The 22,210-nt window shown below is 40.6% G+C and overlaps 1 protein-coding gene and 1 long non-coding RNA gene across 2 annotated transcripts in view; one reads left to right on the top strand and one right to left on the bottom strand.

Moving 5' to 3' along the window:
* Window positions 1–200: 200 nt before the first annotated feature.
* LOC104969596 (uncharacterized) lies at window positions 201–10,144 on the bottom strand. Its single transcript, XR_009495852.1, has 2 exons — window positions 9,049–10,144; window positions 201–5,845 (listed from the first exon to the last, which is right to left on the bottom strand). It is a non-coding gene; the product is annotated as an uncharacterized lncRNA (long non-coding RNA).
* Window positions 499–22,210, top strand: part of SGK1 (serum/glucocorticoid regulated kinase 1) — a 112,633-nt gene continuing 90,921 nt past the window's right edge. Inside the window, exon 1 of the mRNA XM_005210965.5 lies at window positions 499–1,164. Coding sequence (XP_005211022.1) covers window positions 1,096–1,164 — 69 coding nt within the window. The 5' untranslated portion in view covers window positions 499–1,095. The remainder of the gene's footprint in view (window positions 1,165–22,210) is intronic.

Here is a 22,210-nt window from a genome sequence, read left to right as displayed (position 1 = left end):
AATGGATTCAGTGACACTTTTTGGTAATGCCCTTTGTATTTTTTGCATAAGACACTTTGGATATATGCCCATTGTGTTCTTTTTTTAAACAGATTCCTTTAGTGGAAAATACACACATACACACACACACAAACTAATGTTCACAGTTGCCTATTATATTATGACAAGTAGGAAGAGAACACTAGCAAGGTTCTACATAATGAGAGATCATCCATTGTTACACTTTATTTTTCTCCACATTTGGACAGATCGGGAATAAATTTGATTAAATTTCCATTGAGAACCGTCCCCTCCCCGCCCGCAGGAATATGTATCAACAGAATTTCAATGAGCATAAAATTAAAACATTCTGCATGTTATAAGAAAATCTGATTTAAAGGATCCTAACAACAAAAAGAAAAGGGGAAAAAGCTATTAAAGTAAACCTCCCGAAGGGAGTCAACTGCTTTTCAGTGCATCCTGCGCTGATGCCTACTCTCCATCCGCGCTGCTCAGATATTCATGAATCGCTGTGTCTTCCAGCACTGCTTTCCCTCTCCCTCTGCTTTTCTGGCGCGGCTCTCCCTCCCCCTTCCTCCCCCCACCCCCCCTTTCCTCTGGCTTCTGCTCTTTCTTACTCCTTCTCTCAGCTGCTTAACTACAGCTAGCTCCCACTGGAACTTGCACAATCAAAAACAGCTCTCCTCTCCGGCAGCCTCCACAAGCGCATCACCTGGAGCAGAGCGACTCTCCCAGTGCACACGCCGCAGAGCAGCCAGGTAGCTGGGGGCGCGCAGAGGGTGCCCTTCTCCTGCTGGGCAGCAGCCAGAGCCTCTACTCGGAATCCGGGGCGTCCTGGGGTCCTGTTGCGGTGATGCCTGCCTTTCGGAGCAGTGATGGAAAGAGAAGAGCCACTGTCGGTGGAAACTGAGAGCGGGGAGAGGTTGCTGCAGTAGCCGGTGCTGCAGAATGTGTGAGTGAAAACCTAAGCCGCGCTGGATTCTCCATCCCGCTCGGTCTTCGTCAACTAGTCCAGGAGGCAAGTCGGGAACCAGATGCATTGACCAGGTGGGGGCCACCCTGGATCTGTTAACCGTGAAGTCCCCACCGTGGAAAATGGTAAACAAAGACATGAATGGATTCCCAGTCAAGAAATGCTCAGCCTTCCAATTTTTTAAGAAACGGGTAAGGACAGGTTTTGTTTGCTTCTTTTGTTTTCTGCTCTTGTCTGAAATGCCTTTGATTGCTTGCCGGAGGTAAGCCCGAGTTTCGGTGGCAAAGCCCCAAATGGAAGTCGTGTGTGTCTGGTCGCAGTTGTCCAGCTGGGAAATAGACCTGCCTTGATGCAGATTTGAGGGTGGGGGCACCTAGGCAGAGTTGCTTTGGGAGGAGGGGGTTGGGCTGAGATGTCCTAAGGATGGTTTAGAGCTGGGAATGGGAATTTCCCAACCAAAGCCACAAGATTACAAACAGTTTCAAAGAGAATTAGCCTGGGTACAGTTATCGGCTAGTTAATTTGGTTGGGGACTAATTCCGTGGTGCGCTCTCGCTCTCTCTTATCTTTGAAGGCTTCAACTTTTCCCACACCTTTCATTCACTTGGTCTCAAGTGCAGCTTTATCATCTTCCTGCCTCAGAAGCATCAGCTTCTAGCTTCCCAGATTCATCTGGCCAATAACTTGCTGAGTCCTTATCTATGGTAAAAATAGCAAAGGACTAGAATGACCTTTCAGAGAACTGATGGAGTCCAGCATTTTAAATCCTCTATTTCAGGTTGCCTCAATTTTACTTGGTACAACCGCCTTTCTTTTCATGGGCAGTGTGAATTCAAGTGATAATATGGGGTTATGCTGCTGTATACTTTTATTTCTTAAATTCTTGTTCTTCTGTTCAGGACGTTAATGATACATTGCTTGTAAATGAGCAAAGAAAAGGGAGGGGGCTTTCCTTGTGTTTCACAGTAAACTCAGTTCATTGTAATGGTCCCACTGGTGGTCTGCGTAAATCTGCAAATTTATACATAAGTGAGAGGTAAGAAATGAATGATTGTTAAGCAACTGATGACTGACATTCTTGTGGAGAGTTTCTTAAGCAACAGCAGCTTCCTCCAGCCCCCAGCTGCCCTGGTCTATTTGATACCCTAGGGCAATTCCATCAAAATGATTCTCTTCATTCATTCCCGGTTCCTTCATTCAGGTCTTCCATGTGCTGCTCCGGAAACACAGCCCTTCACTTAAACCACCAACAGAACACAGTGAACTACACACTGGGCTGGACTATGTCCTGCACCAAGTGGGCAAGCTGGGAAGGCAGGGCTGGGAACAGCATGTCAGTCCAGGTCAGAGGGCCAACACAGTTTCCCACACACCTGTGACTGAATTCCCATCAGTCGAGCTAAACCTTCCCTAAAGTCCATGGGTCAAAACATATTCATTAAAACCAAAGCAAAACCCACGTTGTCCTGGCTTCTGCACCGGAGGCCTCAGCACCTGAGGCCTCAGCACCTGGCAAGGAGGTCTCCCGCTGGAGGAGACTCAAGTTGAATTGGAGCAAGGCAGTGCCACTTCTCAGAGTCCACCATGTTTCTTCATTTTTCCCTGTAGCCAAGATATTTCTTTCCAAGGAAAGAGCACTTTGTAAAAAACAATTTCCAACACAGTAAACAAGTGTTTTGATAATAAATAAAAAATGCCATAGCTCATAACTCAGTATTTAAACTCTTTACTCTCATTTAATTAATTAACTAAATGAATGAATTAAACTCTTTACTCTCATTTAATTAATTGATTGGTGGTACTAAGGGGACAGTGACGGTGATTTTTTTTGGTTGGTTGGTTTTTGGTTTGTGTTTATTTATTTACTTTAATACTTCTCAATCAGATATATTTAATCAACTGAGTAACTGTCAAGTAGATTTTAAGTTTTCTCTTATTTTCTTTGCTATCAAAATGTGCTATAATAACTGTTAATTTACTATCTAGTTTCTTTTTTGCTTAAAAGCAGAATTTAACAGTAGCCTTCAGTTGCTGCCTCTGTAGACCTTGCATTTTGCAAAGAACTAGCCAGGGTACTGATGTCTAACCTGAGTGCTTGCAGAGAGAAAGAACATGAAACCAAGATATGTAGGAGACCTAAGAGACGTGGGTTCTATCCCTCCGTCAGGAAGATCTCCTGGAGGAGAGCCTGGCAACCCACTCCAGTATTTTTGCCTGGAGAATCCCATGGACAGAGGAGGCTGGTGGGCTACAGTCCATGGGGTCCCAAAGAGTCAGACATGACTGAAGCGATTTAGCATGCACACACCCATCCAACCCCGCAGCTTCATCTACCTTTGAATCTGGATCTATCATTTTCTGGAGATAGTATCAGAAACCTCCCCTCTCGATGTTCTTACTCTTCAAGGACAAAACAGCAGAATATGCCTTTGTGTCAAATCACGGAGGGCCCTAAGGGATAAAGTCTTTGATTCTTGTCCATACATTATCATTTCTGAAAGTTCATTTCAGTCTGTACCATGACTTTGCTATAGGTTTTGCTTTTTTATTCCTTTGTTTGTTTGGGGTCTTTAAGTACACAGCTGATATGTAAATAAATGCGTAAAACATTAAGATAATACCCAGGTAAATCCCTCTGCCTTTCTTATCTAGAGGTAAATGTTGACATCTATCTTTCCCAGATCTTCTCTATGCATCTGTATGCATATTTATATACTAGAATGCCTTTGTTCTCAGCTAAGAATAATCCATTTTTCTTATATTCTATTGTTGAAGTTCCACAGATTTCTGCATATTTTATTTTTAACCTACTTAGACAGTCTTACAAAATGAACCTTTGTCCAATGCCCACATTAAACCATGAATAGATCTTGGAAAAAACCCATAGATTTTTTAGGGCTTACTAAAAACATGGGTTTTTTAGGGCTTACTAAAAACATGGAGGTTTGGACCCAAATTTTGATGGCAGAAAGCTTAACTAGTGCTTCCTACGCCTCTGAGATATTTCACAAGAAGCCTAAGAAGGTCGCCAAAAGGGAAGGCAGAATGATCCACCCTGTGATTCATTTAGAAGAATAAGTGTAGCACCATTTATTGAGAGCTTGCTATGTTCTAGAAGTTATGGGTCAAGTGCTTTATACGTATTAGCTCATGAAATCCTCAGAGTCATCCTGTGAAGTAAGAAAACATTAAATGTGCAAAGCATGGCTTAAGAGAGATTAAACAACCAACCCAATATCACTTAACTAAAAAGTAGCAGAGCCAAATTTTTGATTTTCCTTGACCCAAAGCCCATATTCTTAATCCAGACTTTCTGTTTTTGAATCACATTCCCACCCCCTTTTTTCTTCCATAACAGAATCTTTTTTTCTCCCCAAGTAAAAATTTTATGCCATTATGCAATTTATAAAACCTACAAAGGGAACTAGTCTTCAGCTGACTCTCTCGAAGCTTCTTTCCAACCCTCAGTCATGACTGAGGCAGCTCTGGGGAACCCAGCCTCAAGGAACACAATCTAAAGAAAGGCAGTCCTGGTGCTAGTTCCCCCAAATCCTTTGGATTTATGCTTGCCACCGCCATGTCTTAAAAGCTCAACTAAATCAGCTTAATTTCATTTAGTTGAGAATAGCTAAGCTAAACTCGGTAAGAATTCTACTTCCATTCGGTATGTGTTAATGATAAGTTAACATTAAACGCCTATGGATTATTCTTTACTCTTAGAATCTCTGAAAAATTCATTTAAGATAAATGGAAAAATGTCCTTATCAGTTTTATTGTCAAAATCTAAGAGCTTTAAAAGGTATAGGGTTTGCTAAAGATAATCCATTTTCATGGATTTAAAGATTTGTTCATGGTTCAGATTCTTGCATGGACTGTAGCCTGCCAGGCTCCTTTGTCTACCTAATTCTCCAGGCAAGAATATTGGAGTGGGTAGCCATTCCCTTCTTTAGGGGATCTTCCCAACCCAGAGATTGAACCTGGGTTTCCTGCGTTGCAGGCAGATACTTTACCATCTGCGCCATCAGGAAAGCCTGCGTTATGACTCAGAAAACACCAAAAATGATATTATCTTCAACTTGATAACCCATTTTGGAAATTCCTTAGGTATGTAAATCAGTTCAGTTCAGTCGCTCAGTCATGTCTGACTGTGACCCCACAGACTTCAGCAAGCCAGGATTCCTTGTCCTTCATCAACTCCCGGAACTTGCTCAAACTCATGTTCATCAAGTCGGTAATGCCATCTAACCGTCTCATCCTCTGTCATCCCCTTCTCCTCCTGCCTTCAATCCTTCCCAGCATCAGGATCTTTTTAAGACTTCTAAAGACAGAATCACATTATCTTTCATAACATTTCAGAGGATAACTAGGCAGGATGGAATTTTGGATTTGGAATACGCACCTTAGAAACTCTTTCATTGACCTACCTATTTTAAAGATGTAGAAACAGTGCTTGACAGGTCAATCACTTACTCAACTAAAATGGGGCTAAGCCACTCCTCACAGGTAGGCTTTTCACTTCCAGATCAAGTGTCTTTTTTTCTTTTTTTTATGCTCTCAAACTGGTTCAGTGCTTCAGGCCTCATTCATTCATTCTTTAAGAAATATAGTAGGGACAAAATCTAGTTCATCTTCCTAGTACTAACTGCCTCGTGACCACCAATTTTGACAAGACACTTCTTTTGAACTTGTTTTGACTCAGTATATCATGATTTTGTGCATTTGAACAATCAATCTTGCATTATTCTTTACTAATGACAATGTTTTATAATGACCATCACTTATGCTTACCCCAGTGGCTCAGCGGTAAAGAATTCGAGTTCAATGCCGAAGATGCAGGAGACCAGAATTTGATCCCTAGGTCAGGAAGATCCTCTGGAGTAAGAAATGGTAACCCACTTGAGTATTCTTGTTTGAAAAATCCCATGGAAAGAGGAGCCTGGCGGGTTACAGTTCATGGGGTCACAAAGAGTCAGACACGACTGAGAGACTGACCACCACCATACTTACACAGCCCTAATATTGTTGACCACTGCTCTAAGAGGCCGAAGTATGTTACACATTTAATTTCTCAAACATGAAAAGTCTATGGGAGATACTATTGTTATCCCAATATGGTAGATGAAGAAGTGTCATGGGCCGAGGTAGAGGGAGTAATCCTACATCATACAGCTAGTTTGTGGGAGAGTCAGGGGTTGGATCAAAGCATATGGCTGCAAAGTCTGTATCCTTCACCACTGCACATCCTATCTGTGATGTTAGACAATCCAGTGTGGTCGAAAGAGACTTGAAGAGGTCTGATGGCCCTAGCTTCCTCCTTTCTCTAAAAATGATGGGGAATAAAGCAAAGGGTTTCAGGCTAGTTATTATGTTTCTTCTAGTGAAGCAGAGACATGAGATCAACCTCCTCTGAAGTGGTTATTCTACACCACTGTTTCTAAAACTTCATCCCTTTATATTTTACTTCCTTTGACTGTTCTATTTGTTGCTCTTCAGTCGCTAAGTCATGTCTGACCCTTTTTGACTCCATGGACTGCAGCATGCCAGGCTTCTGTGTCCTTCAACTCCTGAAAGCAGCTGAACTGGAATGATAATAAAAGTCATTTTCTTATGGAAAGCTCTTTACGTCTTCTCAGGGGGCTAGCGTTTACTGAATGTTTCCTAAGGGTCAAGCCTCGCTAGTATAACACTTTACTGGTATAATTGTCACAATCACTCCATTATTCCCATTTCACAACCAAAGAATCTGAATCAGAGGAGTAAGCAGTCCAAGGTCATGGTGCTAGAAAGAGGTATAGCCAGAATCCAAATTCAGGCAGTCAGCTTTAGCACCACCAGTATTTCCATTGAAGCCACTGCAGTAAATGACAGTGAGGCAATCACCTCTGTAGGGATGTAAATTCCATCCAGAGAGGATTATGTGGGGTGGAGGGAAGTGGGGAGATCGTGGTGGTCACAGCTGTGGTGAATGACATCTCCCACTGGACTCCTGGAATGACCTTCCACTGGAAGACAGTAGGAATCAGAAGTCTGTCTTGGATTTATCCAAAATATATTTAATTATACTTCTTGAACTCCTGGTGGCTCAGAGGGTAAAGCGTCTGCCTGCAATGAGGGAGACCTGGGTTCGATCCTTGGGTCGTGAAGATCCCCTGGAGAAGGAAAAGGCAACCCACTCCGGTACTCTTGCCTGGAAAATCCCATGAACGGAGAAGCCTGGTAGGCTGCAGTCCATAGGGTCACAAAGAGTCGGACACGACTGAGCGACTTCGCTTTCACTTTCCTGAAACCACAGTGGAGATTTCAATGGCTTCTACTGTACTGTCTTCAGAAGTAGCTAAAGTCTGAGCCATTTGAGTCACCCCTGTGTGCACTCGAGGGCATAGAACACAACTGCAGTCACCCTGTGCTGTAACCCAGGACCCACCTGGAGCTCCCATAGGGCAGGAAGGTCCTTAAGGATAGAGAACCCGTTACCTTGTTCTCTGTATCCCCTCCTGTGTGTGCGTGTGTTAGTTACTCAGTCATGTCTGACTCTTCATGACCCAGTGGACTGTAGCCCATCAGGCTCCTCTGTCCATGGACCTCTCCAGGCAAGAATAATGGAGTAGGTAGCCATTCCCTTCTACAGAGGATCTTCCCAACCTAGGAATCAAATCTGGGTCTCCTGCATTGCAGGCAGATTCTTTGCCATCTCAACCACTTCTATATTTCTAACTAGTCAAACCATATTTGTTAAATGAACGTATGAATCAAGTAAATCAATGAATCCTTGTATTAAGTGATCCCTAAGTGGTTGCCTTGTCCTCCTGTTTCTGTCTTGAGATAGATGAATGGCTTAGGAAGGTAATGCATTTTAATTCTGTGTTTAGATGTGGATATTATATGTGAGGACTTTGAAAAATAACTTAAATCCAACTCAAAGACAAGTTGTCACTACACTTAGCAGCTGGCAAGGAACCTTGAACTCAGCTCATTTTATGATCAGTGCTCACACCACAACTTCTTTTCTGTAATGATTTCCTTGTCAGGACAAACAAGACAGACACAGTCATGATTCATTACTCTCTTTTGATTTTATATTAATATAAATCACTGACTTCAACAGTATATGTTACGCATTGTATATTCTCTTACCTAGAATCCTTAAAGCACCTTCCCAGTTATTATGGTTTTTCCTCATTTTTCAAAGTGATCTTAGGAGCCCCTTAGTGTGAAGAGAACTTTGAAGTCAAGAGGTCTTTCCTGCTTTGCACAGTGAGTCTTAGGGGGTTTGGACTGGAGCAGGGACTGGTTAGGTTTGGTTGTGCTGGGGGATGACTCTTCAGTAGCACAGTACACAGGTAAGGAGTAGCAGATATTTGTCACTTTGGCAGTTCTCAAGAAAGCCCTGGATAGTTAGGCTCTCATTCTGACACAATGCTTAGAAAATCTTGTGAAAGGAAAGTGAGTTCCTTAAAAGTTCCACTTTTTGGAGAACAAGTACACATAAACTGTTGTAAGAGACATTCTGAGTGCACCCATATCTTATGATCTATAAATGCTTAACAAGATAAAGCAAATCTAAAACAGAGCATGGCGAGTCACTGAAACACATGCCCTCATTTGGAGATTTCTGATTATAGAAGTGTAAGGGGAAGAACTGATAAGAACTGAATGGATAGAAAAGCTTAATCAGTAATTTAAGTGATGCTAAAGATAGTTTTAGAAGTGTAAGGGGAAGAACTGATAGGAACTGAATGGATAGAAAAGCTTAATCAGTAATTTAAGTGAAGCTAAAGATAGTTTTTTATTAAAGGAAATATCATGATGTTATCTTTTTTAAAGTGTGATGTATTTTTATGCACACTAGATAATCCAAACAGTTAAGCAATACTCCCCCCACCCCCGCCCCCGCCCTGGCCGTGCCTCGAAGCTTGTGGGATCTTAGTTACCTGACCAGGGATTGAACCCCAGGCCACAACAGTGAAAATGCTCAGTCTTAACCATTGGACCACCAGGAAATTCCTGAAGTCAATGTTCTTAACACTGGCAGATAAGGAGAAGCCTCCTGGCTTACATGGGATGCTGTTTCCTACCTGCTAACTAGAACCTTGGTTCCTAGCTTGGAGCATAGAATCTTCACCAATGATGGGGTAAAGATGTATATCCCTTGCATGGAGTTGAAGAAGGCTAAGTTCACAGGGCATACAGTTTCTCAAAGGGCTTTAACTGGAGCAGTGGCCACTACTTCTCTGGAGAGTCCCATCCTTCAGAAGTCCAACCCTTCCTAGCAGAAAAGCAGGCTGCCCAGGTCCTTAGACTCAATGCATCCGCCAGAGCTGGGAACAAGAAAGTCATCTGCCAGACACCTCCCCAGATCCTTGGTCAAGGGCAGGTGGCCCCAGCCATTAGCCAACTTCCTCTGGCAGCCTACACAGTGAGCTGGCAAATTTTGAAAGCTTCTGTGTAGGAGGAAGAGAAGAAGGAGGCACGAGGAGGGCAATGGCGAGAGCAGACAGCCAGGGGGGCTAGGTGCTGCCTTGGCTTCCTTCTGCAGCGGCTCCGGCATTTGCGGACAGGATTACTATTAGTGTTTGTTTTCTCTCACACCTATTTCTTCGCAGCATTCTGAAATGATTTCATAAGTATTTACAACAAAGAGAAATGAAAATCAAGGCTGTAACTAGGACGGCAGGAGAATCTTCCCCTGGTGATGCAAGATGCCAAAATATTACTCTAATTGCTTCCCAGAGCCTGCTGTGACATTTTTCTGGGAAGAGTCCGCTGAGCTATTTTTACAGCACGGGGGTCACCTTGGTCTCTTTTGTCCTCCTATGTCAGGGCAGTCACCCAAAATGCCTTTGTTTGGGGGATGACTAGTCATAAGGTTCTTTTCTTTTTCTCTTCCTCTAGCCCTCCTCTTCTTTTCTCTTTTTCCTTTTCTCCCTCCACCTTCCTCCGTCTCTTTCTCTCCTGTCTCTGAAAGACAGGCTCACATCAAGGCCAAAGAGAGGAAAGCTTGACAGAAAATACCCCTAGACTCGTGTTCCACAGGAAACAGGGAACCTGTGTTCTTCTCATTCAGTGGCTTCAGGAATATCTTGCCACCTCCGAGTCTGGTAGAGTGAAATCAGCCAGTATCAAAGATCCTAACAGCTCCAAGATATTAGTTTCTAGAAACAGCAAGGTAAAAAGGGCCCCCAAATAGTTAAAACATTTTAAGACTCAAATTTTTGTGGAACGAACTTTAAAATATTCTGAGAAGGAAAAAAAATCAAATTGTTCGATATGTAAAAATATGTATTTTCAACGTTTTCTAGTCATAAATATCTTTTCTATAGATTGCTTTTTCTGAAAATTGAATATCCTTTGAAGCCTAAATCTTTCTAGACTAGTACTAATTTGGGTTATTTGTGGGGGGAAAAAAGTGTAAGAAAGAAAACTGAGTATGTAGCTTCTAGAATAGTTAAAAAGATTCAAGTAAAGCTAAGCTACAAAACAATGGAGTAGAATGAAAGTAAAGACATTAAAAATGAACTTTCTTTAGAGTCTCTTATAGCTTCTCTGAAACCTAGAATATAAACTCCCTGAGCCCAGAGATTTTGTCTGTCTTATTCAGAGCTTTGCTTGAGTGTCTGGTACATAATAGTATAATATGTAGTAAACATATGTCAATAATATATGTTTAATGGATCAATAAAAACAAAAGGGTTTGGGGAGGGCAGATGAAGTGTAATTATAATAACAATACTCGGTTAAACAGAGAGGGCATTGATAATGAGAAAGAATTTAAAGAAAATCTTAGTGTCCATTTTTCACTGCTTTAAATAGTGCCGACATGGCAACCCATAAAAGTGAAGAAGAACTAGAACGCAAGGCATTAATGAATTAAAATACTCTAACACAGGTAGTGAAACAATGTTTTTGTTTGGTCAGTCTTGGTACAAACTAGATTTGAGCACAGAACTTGAAACTGGATTCTATTTTGATGATTGGGTTAGTATTTTTATGCTGTTAGATGTAAACGATTTTTTTAATATCCTTGTAATAACAAGAAAAGCTGAATGAATATATTGAAAGTGAGAGTGAAGTTGCTCAGTCGTGTCTGACTCTTTGCGACCCCATGGACTGTAGCCTACCAGGTTCTACCATCCATGGGATTTTCCAGGCAAGAATACTGGAGTAGGTTGCCATTTCCTTCTCCAGGAGATCTTCCCGACCCAGGGATTGAACCCGGGTTTCCCGCATTGTAGGCAGACGCTTTACGGTTTGAGCCACCAGGGAAGTATTAGTGTTTTACTGAAGAATATGTTTAGCGGAATTGCAAGGCTTAAGGAGTTAAGAGATATCAAAGACATTAGTCAGTTCAGTGTAGTCGCTCAGTCGTGTCTGACTCTTTGCAACCCCATGGACTACAGCACGCCAGGCTTCCACTCCTGGAGCTTGCTCAAACTCATGTTCATCAAGTCGGTGATGCCATCTAACCATCTCATCCTCTGTTGTCCCCTTCTCCTCCTGCCTTCAATCTTTCCCAGCATCAGGGTCTTTTCCAGTGAGTCAGTTCTTCACATCACGTGGCCAAAGCATTGAAGTTTCAGCTTCAGCATCAATCCTTCTAGTGAACATTCAGGACTGGTTTTCTTTAGGATTGACTGGTTGGATCTCCTTGCAGTCCAAGGGACTCTCAAGAGTCTTTTCAACACCACAGTTTAAAAGCATCAATTCTTTGGCACTCAGCTTTCTGTATAGTCCAACTCTCACCGCCATACATGACTACTGGAAAAACCATACCTTTGACTAGACGGACCTTTGTTGGCAAAGTAATGTCTCTGCTTTTTAATATGCTGTCTAATGGGGGAGCTTGGTGGGCTGCCGTCTATGGAGTCGCACAGAGTCGGACACGACTGAAGCGACTTAGCAGCAGTAGCAGCAGCAGGTTGGTCATAGCTGTTTTTCTGGGAGCAAGTGTCTTTTAATCTCATGGCTGCAGTCACCATCTGCAGTGAATTTGGAGCCCAAGAAAATAAAGTCTGTCACTGTTTCCATTGTTTCCCCAACTATTTGCCATGAAGTGATGGGACTGGATGCCATGATCTTAGTTTGCCATGATTAAAGACATCTATGGCACTTAATTCATGGAGGTAGATTATAGAATTTCTAATTCATCTCTGGGTGAGAAGTAAGAAAAGCTTCCAGAAACTATCTTTGATTTTCATGGAAATGGAATTGTATCGGTTTCTTAGGGCTGCCATAACCAACTACCACAAACTGAGCGGCTTAAGCAATGAATTTGTATTGCCTCACAGTTCTGGAAGCTAAAAGTTTCAGAGGAAGGGATCAGCAAAGTTGGTTCCTCCTAAGGGCTGCAAGGAAAGGGTCTGTTCCAGGCCTCTCTTCTGTGCTTATGGATGGCCATCTTCTCCCTGTATCTTCCCTCTGTATTTATCTGTCCAAATTTTCCCTTCTTAGAAGGACATTGTGTGTGTGCTCAGTCACTCAGTTGTGTCTGACTCTTTGCAGCTCATGGACTGTAGCCTGCCAGGCTCCTCTGTCCATGACATTTTCCAGGTAAGAACACTGGAGCGAGTTGCCATTTCCTTCCCCAGGGGATGCATCTCCTGCATTGGCAAGTGGACTCTTTACCCTATCTCCACCTGGGAAGCCCTTTATAAGGACATTAGTAAGTTGGATTAGGGCCCACCTTATTTTAACTTGGTTACCTTTGTAAAGACTCTATCTCCAAATAAGTTCACATTCTGAAGTTCTAAGGTTAGAATTTCAATATAATAATTTGGGAGCTGGACACAGTTCAACCCATGACCAAAGTTTTTCTTTATCATTAAAGTTTCAGTTATATGTGAAATGGAGAACATCCCAACAGGATGGGCTCTAAGGTATAATTTTTTTTACTTTGTCAAAATCATTTGTAAATTCTAGGAAAAAAATATTGCAGGAAATCTATCACACTGGAGAGTATCAGGTTATATACAGGGGTCTGGTACATGAGAATATGTTTTTAAAAATATGGGGATGTGTTAGAAGTAAGTAGTAATTTAGAGAAAAAAATGCTGCTAAATGTTATGTAATAAAGCTTTAGGAGCTTGATGGCTGATAAGATGTCTAATATAGCATCAAAGAGCTTGCAACTAAACAATAATGATCTGTAAATTAATTTCTCCAAAGAATATCAATATAATTGCTTTCTCTTCCAACACTTAACCTAAAAGATTAAATGTTACATAGTAAGAACCAGGACTTGGCACTTACCATATACAGGGCCTTGCTTATCAGCTTTGACAAAGCAGTCATATCTAATTTATTTGTCCATTAGTCAGTTTCTACGTAAAAGGGCCCACACCTTCTCACCTTGCCACTCATAAGATGCTGAAGCCATTGCTGATAATTAGTCTTCTAGGACAAAGGAAACATTAAATCAGTCATCTGAAAGTAACCCTTGGACCTAATCTCAATGAGATGGAATTTTTAAATCTGATATCTTGACAGCTCTTGCCTTATGTATTTTATTCTTTTCCAAAAATCAGGACAATGAAAATTCCTAGCAAAGAAAATTGTCTTTCTTTCTAAAGTCAGTATCTTTCAAATAACAGGTTCAGAATTAGTGTTGAAACGACCCCCATTTTGTTTTTTGTATTATCATCATCAACAGCCAACATGAATTGAACACCTATATGTGTTAGGCATTATGGTAGGAATGCAGATATAAAGATTATATCTTCCTTTAACAAGTACCTACTATATAGCACAGGGAACTAAACTCAATTATCTTGTAATAATCTGTAAGGGAAAAGAATCTAAAAAATTATATATAACTGAATCACTTTACTGTACACTTAAACTATCACAACACTGTAAACCAACTATACTTCAATTAAAAATAAGAAAAAAAGAAATATTTACCTTCAGTCTCCCTATCTTACCCCATCCTCAGGAACTTGGATCACATCTCTCTGGTATATACTGTTTATAATGCCTTGTACTTTTTATTATGGCACTTGTAAATTTGTAATCACATATTGGTATAGCTATTTAATTAACATCCTTAACATTAATTAATATCCTCCTGGACTATGGCTCAAAGGGTAAAAGCATCTGCTTGCAATGCAGGAGACCCAGGTTCAATCCCTGGGTTGGGAAGATCCCCTGGAAAAGGAAATGGCAACCCACTCCAGTACTCTTACCTGGAAAATTCCATGGATGGAAGAACCTCGTAGGTTACAGTCCATGGGGTCACAGAGTCGGACATGACTGAGCGACTTTACTTTCACTTTCACTTTTCTGAACTATGATCTCTTTGAGGACAAGGACCTTCTTTCTCTTTTGCTTCCAATTATACCCTCAGGGCTTGGCACTGGGAGGGTTATCAATAAATCCTTGGGACTGGGAGGGTTATCAATAAATCCAATTTATTTATTCAAAAATAAATTGAAACAAATAAAAAGATAGGATATTATGAAATTCTGATAATGGGAGAGAGGAGTTAATCTTAAAATCCCTATTGAAATGAAAAGTCCCTTATATTTAATTCTGCTTTAAATGGAGGCATATGTGAACACTCCGTGTCTGAGACACATTTGTATTCTAAATGACATTTCTTTGGAAGCTTTTTTTTTTTTTTTTCCTATCATTTACTGTTCCCTGTGAAGAGATCCACATAATAAATTGCCCTTATAATTTAGCAGTAGGCGAAAGATTCTTCTTTTCTGAAAGAAATCACAGTTAGCATGATATAATCCCACAGGTTTGCCTCAGTTGCCAAGAAACTCAAAGCTAAATTTAAAGGTAAATTTCAGTGAAAAAATTAGACAAATCTTCAGAAATGACTTCTCAGTTGCTGAAGTTGGTTTTGAGCTTGTGTTTTTCTTTTAATTCTGTTGTTTTCACTGTAACCTGCCTCAGATGGTCTCTAAATCAAGATAGATGGTATATATAATATAAAGAAAAAAGCAAAAAGGACCTATCAAGGATGAGTTCCAACTATTAAAAAAGTGGATAATGATTACACAGATGCATCACTATTATGATACACAGCATACATAGAAGAAAATGTAGTTCTAAACTATGAAGTGCTTCTCTGCTGAGTTTTTCTTCTTGAAAATGCTGCTTGCTTCAGACCTAATGAAATTAACCACTGGACCACAGAGTTAATGGGTTTATCATCTTGGCTGTCCTACGTAAGCCACTGGGACTCAAAGTAAAACTGTAGGAATGTTTACTCTCTGTCCCACCAAAAAAGAGTATACTTTTCTTCCCCCAAAGTGTACTATATTTATGTTGTCTATTGTTGCATAACAAAATAACCCCCCTCAAAAAATACCCCAAATTGAATGCTGAAAACATCCCCCCCCCACCACCACTTCTTCTTCTTCTTCTTTTTTTTTTTTTTTTGGCTTATTATCCTATGGATTAGGAATTCAGGTTGACTCATTAGAGTCATGAGTGGGTCCGTTCCATGATGTTGGCTGGGTCCTTTCCTGGGCTGTGTTCAGCTGGTGGCTAGGCTGTGCGGGAATGTTCAAGAAAGCTTCACTCTCATGTCTAGTTCCTCGCTCCTCTATTGGCCTCTCTCTCTCTTCATGTAGCTTGACTTTCCTCACAGCATCATGGGCTTAAGACGGTCAAACCTCTTAAAGGGCCACTGGCTTCTGAGAGGATGTATTCTAAGAGAAAAGTGGAATCTGCCAATCTCATAAGGCCCAGACTTGGAGGTTCTACAGTGTGACTTCCACTGCATTTGATTCATTAAGAAAGTCACAGGGCCAGTTCAGATTGGAGACATGGAAACATAAACTTCACCTCTCAGTGGAAAGAGTGGCAATTTACTTTTACTCCTATTGAATATTTCTATTTGTGCCATTGAGTCATAGTGTAATTTTTCCAAATTGTGTCCAATTGTATTGATTTTTATCCCTAAACATTTTTTTTTATTTATGCATTTGGCAGCATAAAGTCTTAGTTGCAGCATGTGGGATCTTTGATCTTCATTGCACACGCAAGATCTTCAGTTGCAGCATGCAGGATCTAGTTCCCTGTGACCAGGTGTTGAACTCAGACCCCCTGCATTGGGAGCATGGAGTCTGAGCCACTAGGGAAGTCCTACCTCTAAACTTCTAAAATCAGAACATTCTGAATTACACTAAAAAGTAGCTTAGTCTCTCAGTCATGTCCGATTCTGTGACCCCATGGATTGTAGCCCACCAGGCTTCTCTGTCCATGGGGATTCCCCAGGCAAGAATCCTGGAGTAGGTTGCCATGCCCTTCTCCAGGGGATCTTCCCAACCCAGGGATCAAACCCAGGTCTCCCACATTACAGGTGGATTCTTTACCATCTGAGCCACCAGGGAAGCCCAAAAAGTAAAGAAACTCCCAAACTTTAATAGGACAAAACTATTAAGACCTTCTAATAGGGATCAGACAAAATAGGGATCAGTCAGATTCTTAGCTGCATTCTTACCAGCTTTGTAATATTGGACAAATGATGGAAGTTCTAAGCCTATTGACTTATCTGTAAAATGGGTTTTAATGACAACTCTTACCTCTTAGAACTGTTGTGAGAATTAAATGATATAATGTGTGTAAAGCATTTGACTTCAGTGCCTAGTATCTACTAAGTGCTCAAAGCATGTTAGATATTATCAAGACAGACCTCAAAATTAGAGACCTACCTTTCTAGCCTTTCTACACTGTCTGTTATGGTGTAAGTTGTGATTTTACTTGTATGTCTACTTGTAAGTATGCTGCTCTCAGACTACTTTGCTTTTGGATTTTATTGCTTAAAGGTCATTTCTCAAAAGACGTATGCATGGTCAGTAGGCTCACACTTTTACTGAGTTATTTAGATGCTTCTGGAGGCTTAAGAACTAGTGAACACAATTAATCTGTCTTCTATGGATACATCTCCCTAGAGCAACTGCAGTGGTCCAGCTTCATTGCTGAAATGATATTTCATTTGCCCAAGATCTCATTAAATCAAATGACACCAAATTACTCTGCTTCCTTAGCTATATGTGCACAAAGCACTGAGGAAAGAACAGATGCCTAAACCCATAGGTCCAACGTGTAATCAGTTATTAATGCCATTCGATCTGAATGTAATGCCAGGTTTTCCTTTCTAATCTGTCTTGCATTGCCAAGTCAAGACTTGATAAGAATTTGAAATTCTAAATCAGAACGCATTGTAACTCATGCACATTCAGATGACTTTTAAAATTCTTTTCCAACTCCCCTTCATGAAAATATTTCTTATTAAAGGCTCAGAAACTTGAATTGCAATGAATTTTCATCCCTCTGAACTCTGTATTTCTCTTGTCATGTGGACATTTATCCATCATCTCAACTTCCTCTTTCTTGGCATGTAGCCCAGTGGACCACTCTTGCATGAAATGCTCGTGGCCCAGGGCTGACCAGGCTGTCCTCCTACCTCTGGGCTATTTCTTAGTTCCATTTCAGGCTCCTCCTCTCCATTCTATGGGATTCTGGGGGAATATGAGAGTGGTTCAGGTTTTGTGGTTGGCTAACTTGCCTATCTCTCTCTCACCATCTCTTTCTCTTTTCTCTCTCCCTCTCATTCTCCATCTTTCTCGCTTTCCCATACACTCTCCTTTCTCTCCCCTTCCTCCCCCTCTTGGAACACACCAGTTTGTTCATTCCTGTGCTTTAAGTTCAATCCATATGTCTTTCTTAAATTGATCAGTTCTCTAAATGCCTGATTCCTATTCCCAGTTATCTACTTAATATTCCTGTTCAAATGTCTCACAGATAACTTGAATTAATCATGTCCAAAAATTGAACTCTTGATTTTTCTTCCTATCTAATTTTATTCCTTCTCTAATTTCCCCCAGCTCAGTAGCTGAAATTGCCAAAGACTAATTTGTTACAACCAGAAACATAAACATATTCCTCTTTCTTTTCTTCCAACATCAATGCAATAAATTAATTAGCACATACTATTGGGTTTACCTCTAAAACGACTGTTGTTTTTAGTCCCCTTCTCTTTATTTCCAGGGCTTTGGTGCAAGCCACCCCCATCACCTTATCTTTTGGACTCTTTAATAAAAAGTCTTTTTCACTCTCATCTCTAAATCCACTCCTCCTTGCCTTTCACCTCCTTGACTATCCCTTTAAGAAATCTCTGCACTTTAGTCAGATTACAGTGGAGATTTTCTTGAGGAAAAAAGGCAGTGAAAGAGGACAGAACTTCTCCAGAGTCTTGTAGAGAATAGCAAACTTGGCCTTAGAAGCTGAGTTCCTTCTTTGTGACAATAAATCCTTTCAGATATCTACTGTTGTAGTTTGGTTTTCTTGATGTACTTTTTTTTTTTTTTAATTCAAAGAAGTATTTCATTTTGTGAAGAACGGAGGTATTTGGGCCCTCTTGAGAATAGCTGATGCTAATATGCTTTAGTTTAAATTACATTATTCATCCCCACCTACCACAGGGCAAAAATAAAGTCACAGTTTTGCTAATCACAAAGCTACCAGAGGCTTCAAAACCCTGTCAGAAGGAAATGGCCTAATTCTTTCTCTGAGACTAGAATAAACAGACATATCTAGACACTATTTCCAAATTGGAAATCTTTTTTCCAGATTGGAAATCTTTGTTAGTTGGCTTATGAAGCAGAGCATAAAATAATATTAGGAACCATATTTTTGTATAGATTTTACTATAATGTCAGCTGACCGCTTTGGATGGTTTAAGTCCTCCACATTTGGGACACATTCAGCATCCCTAATACCTTATACCCTTTACTCCTTGGCATAACTCATCACCTCTGTTATTTCAGGAAGACAGACCCTAGGCCTCCATCTTGTCAGTCTTACCATTCTTCTATCTGAGAAGTCTTATTGTTGCCCATCCCTCACCCTTACCCACACTCAGCTAAATCCTACACTTTTTTCCTACTCAGCTTCATGAGGTCCATAACACTTAACCAGATGTTAGAAACTGCATGGGTTACTTTCTACAAATGCCTCTTCAACTCTTAGTAAATTCTGACTTATAATAATTACCTTTTAGTGATTGATTATATTTACAAGTACAGGTAGCATTTTTATGGCACTTAATTTAGAAAATGTTCAATGATTTCTTTCTCCCTGTGTCTAATAGTTCAGCAATGCAGGTAGGTGTCCTTAGCTTTTCTTTACCAACAAGGATTCTGGGCATCAGAAAGATGAAGTAACTTTCCAATGGTCACACAGATAAGAAGGTCCACATCAATTGGTGGCATTTGAGATCCTCTTTCCATTATATCACATCACTTCTCTAGCAACTGCTGTGGTTTCTCACTGGGCATTTTATACTCATCATCTATTATTGCAGGAACTTCAGATAATGGAAGTGGAGTTCTTTATTTTCATGCTAATATTTGTCAGATTCTTTGGTTTGGGTTTTTTTTTTTTTTGGTCAATTCTATTTTCTAAATAGCTCTAGCTCCCACTTTCCTTACTTCCTGAATGCCTGCACTGCCTCTTCCCTAGCTCAGGCCCCCTCCATTCTTCCCTGAAGAATTGCTGCCACTATTAAACTGGCTTCCTGTGGCCAGTTTTAACACCACAGAATCCTCCAAATTGCAGTCTGGAAGAACTTTCTAGAACACATGTTGGAGCTTGATGTAAATGCACTTTTAACACTTCAATGTTTCATCATAGCTCTCAAAATAAATTCCTAACTCCTTAGTATTGCATGTAAAGCTTACCAACACCTGGCCCTTGCTTACTTCTCTCACCCCTCCTGTCTTTCTCTTTTTCCTTCTCCTTCCTCATCCACAAATCTCATTCTCCAAGCATGTTGAATAACTTAATTTTTTCCATCTATATATCTCACCATCAATCCTGGGGCTCATCATCTGGGTTCACAGAGAGAGATGTCTCTGGATGGAATCCAGAAACTTGGATGGACAAAACTTACATTTATTTTCACCAAACTAATTGAACTTTAGTATTTCCTCCAATTATGAATGTAACCAATAAATGGCAGTAGTATTATTAGGACCTGTAATTTTATCACTAATAGAAATCACAGATATTTTTCATATCACATGGCAACTGTTGAAGGTACTACAATATATTATGTATGATTATCATTACAAAGAAACTTATAGTTGTTATTATCTCTCATCTAAACCTTGGTACCTAATACAGCAAGAAAGAATCACATATAGTGCTGAGTATATAGTACTGAAATATTTAAAAAATTTTGCTACCTGCAGTTTAATACAATCAATTGCCTTTGTAATCCTATATATTTTACTTTGTTCATTAAAACCTAATTCTAGGAAAGGGACCCCTAGGCTTCACCAGATTGTCAGAAGGGTTCAAGGCTCAGAAAAGGCAAGATCCCCTGTCATCATGGTTCCCTTTCCTTAGAATGTTCTTTTGAACTCCACACTCTTCACCTGGCCAACTCTCATTCGTTTCCCTGGATGTGATTTATTCCTTTCTTTTTTTTTTCTTTCAATTTGGCTATACAGCAGGCATATAAAATCTTAGTTCCCCAGCCAGGGATTGAACCTGTGCCCCCTGCAATGGAGGTGCAGAGACTTAGCTACTAGACCACCAGGGAAGTCCCAAGGGTGGAGTTTAAAGGTAACCCTTGAAGGTCTTTTCCATGATCCTCCAAGATTGGGAGAACGTCATGTCTGTTTTTTTGGCAGTGAACTTTGCTCAATTATGGACTGATTTCACTATGGTATGATTATCTTTCAATCAACTGACTCTAACACACATTCAAGTTCTTTGAGGCCAGCTCAGTGGCTTTATCTCTGTTATATCCACCATATCCAACATGTAGAGGTGCTCAGTGGTCCTCTGTTCAACTGATTCTCACACCATTTTAGCAGCATGCCATCAGTGCCGTTCATTCATACAAACATTTATTCTGAATCTCCTAGGTCCCAGGGACTTTCTAGGAACTGGAAATAAAGCAGAGAATAATACAGAAAGAAATTCCTCACCTAGATGCTTACATGCTCACGAAGTGAAGCTAGTCAATAAACAAAATTCATGAAGTAAAACATTTCAGTGACAAAAGAACAACTATGTGATTCTTCTGTTACAAGGTACCTAGAGTACTCAAAGTCATAGAGACCAAAAGTAGAATGGTGGTTGCCAGGATCCAGGAGAGGAAAGAGGGATGCTGCTGCTGCTAAGTCACTTCAGTCGTGTCCAACTCCTTGCGACCCCAGAGACGGCAGCCCACCAGGCTTCCCCGTCCCTGGGATTCTCCAGGCAAGAACACTGGAGTGGGTTGCCATTTCCTTCTCTAATGCATGAAAGTGAAAAGTGAAAAGTGAAAGTGAAGTCGCTCAGTCGTGTCCAACTGTTAGCGACCCCATGGACTGCAGCCTACCAGGCTCCTCCATCCATGGGATTTTCCAGGCAAGAGTACTGGGGTGGGATGCCATTTCCTTCTCCAAAGAGGGATGAGGAGTTACTATTTAACAGGTACAGCCTTTCAGTTTAGGAAGACTGGTCTGAAGATGGATGGTGGTGGTCACACCACAATGTGAATGAACTGCACATTTTGAAATAGTTAATATGGTAAAGGTTGTGTGTATTTCATCACAATTTTTCAAAAGTAAAACACACTATATTAGATGGGAAATGTGCTGGAGAAAAGCAAAGATGGGAAGTGGGAAGAAGGAAGCCCTGAGAGAAAAGAGGCTGGGAGAGGCCTCAGAAGTATGGATTTCTTGCTTGTTTTTGCTCAGCGTCTGAGCTTCAAGCACAGACCACCTCTTTGGAAGAAGATTCAGAAAGACCTGACTCTTCTATATGATCATCAGCAGTGGATACGAAAGTAGAGGTTTTTTTTTTTAACATGTGTTGCTAAGTTCCCAAGAACTGGTTGCCTTGCATTCCCCTAATGCCTTCTGGGAAAAGCATACATTCAGTGAAAGAAATCTTTAGGAAGAATATTGGCATCTCTAATTGTTACTTGGACCTACCATTTATCTTTCTCCTCCATTTTTCAGTTTGACATAAGCACTTCTCTGCCGTGCATCATCAAAGAATTATGAGACCATTTGAGGAGGTGAATAGGATTCATTTTTGAAAAATCAGATAATTATATCTGATTTATGTCTCTTGTGTCCTCATAAATCACCTTAATATCCATGCTTCTGTAAGTTTGGTTTTATACTATTTATTTTTCTAACTCACGAAGATAATCAATGGGGAGTCCAAGTCTAATTGTAGTCTTTCAGTGAGTAGATTGACTTCTGGTTCTTTTTTTATTAAAAT

This window comes from Bos taurus, chromosome 9 (assembly GCF_002263795.3).
Source record: "Bos taurus isolate L1 Dominette 01449 registration number 42190680 breed Hereford chromosome 9, ARS-UCD2.0, whole genome shotgun sequence".
Classification (NCBI taxonomy): Eukaryota; Metazoa; Chordata; class Mammalia; order Artiodactyla; family Bovidae; genus Bos; species Bos taurus.
The sequence above is the reverse complement of the archived record's forward strand: the minus strand, read 5'-3'. Positions and strand labels throughout refer to the sequence as shown.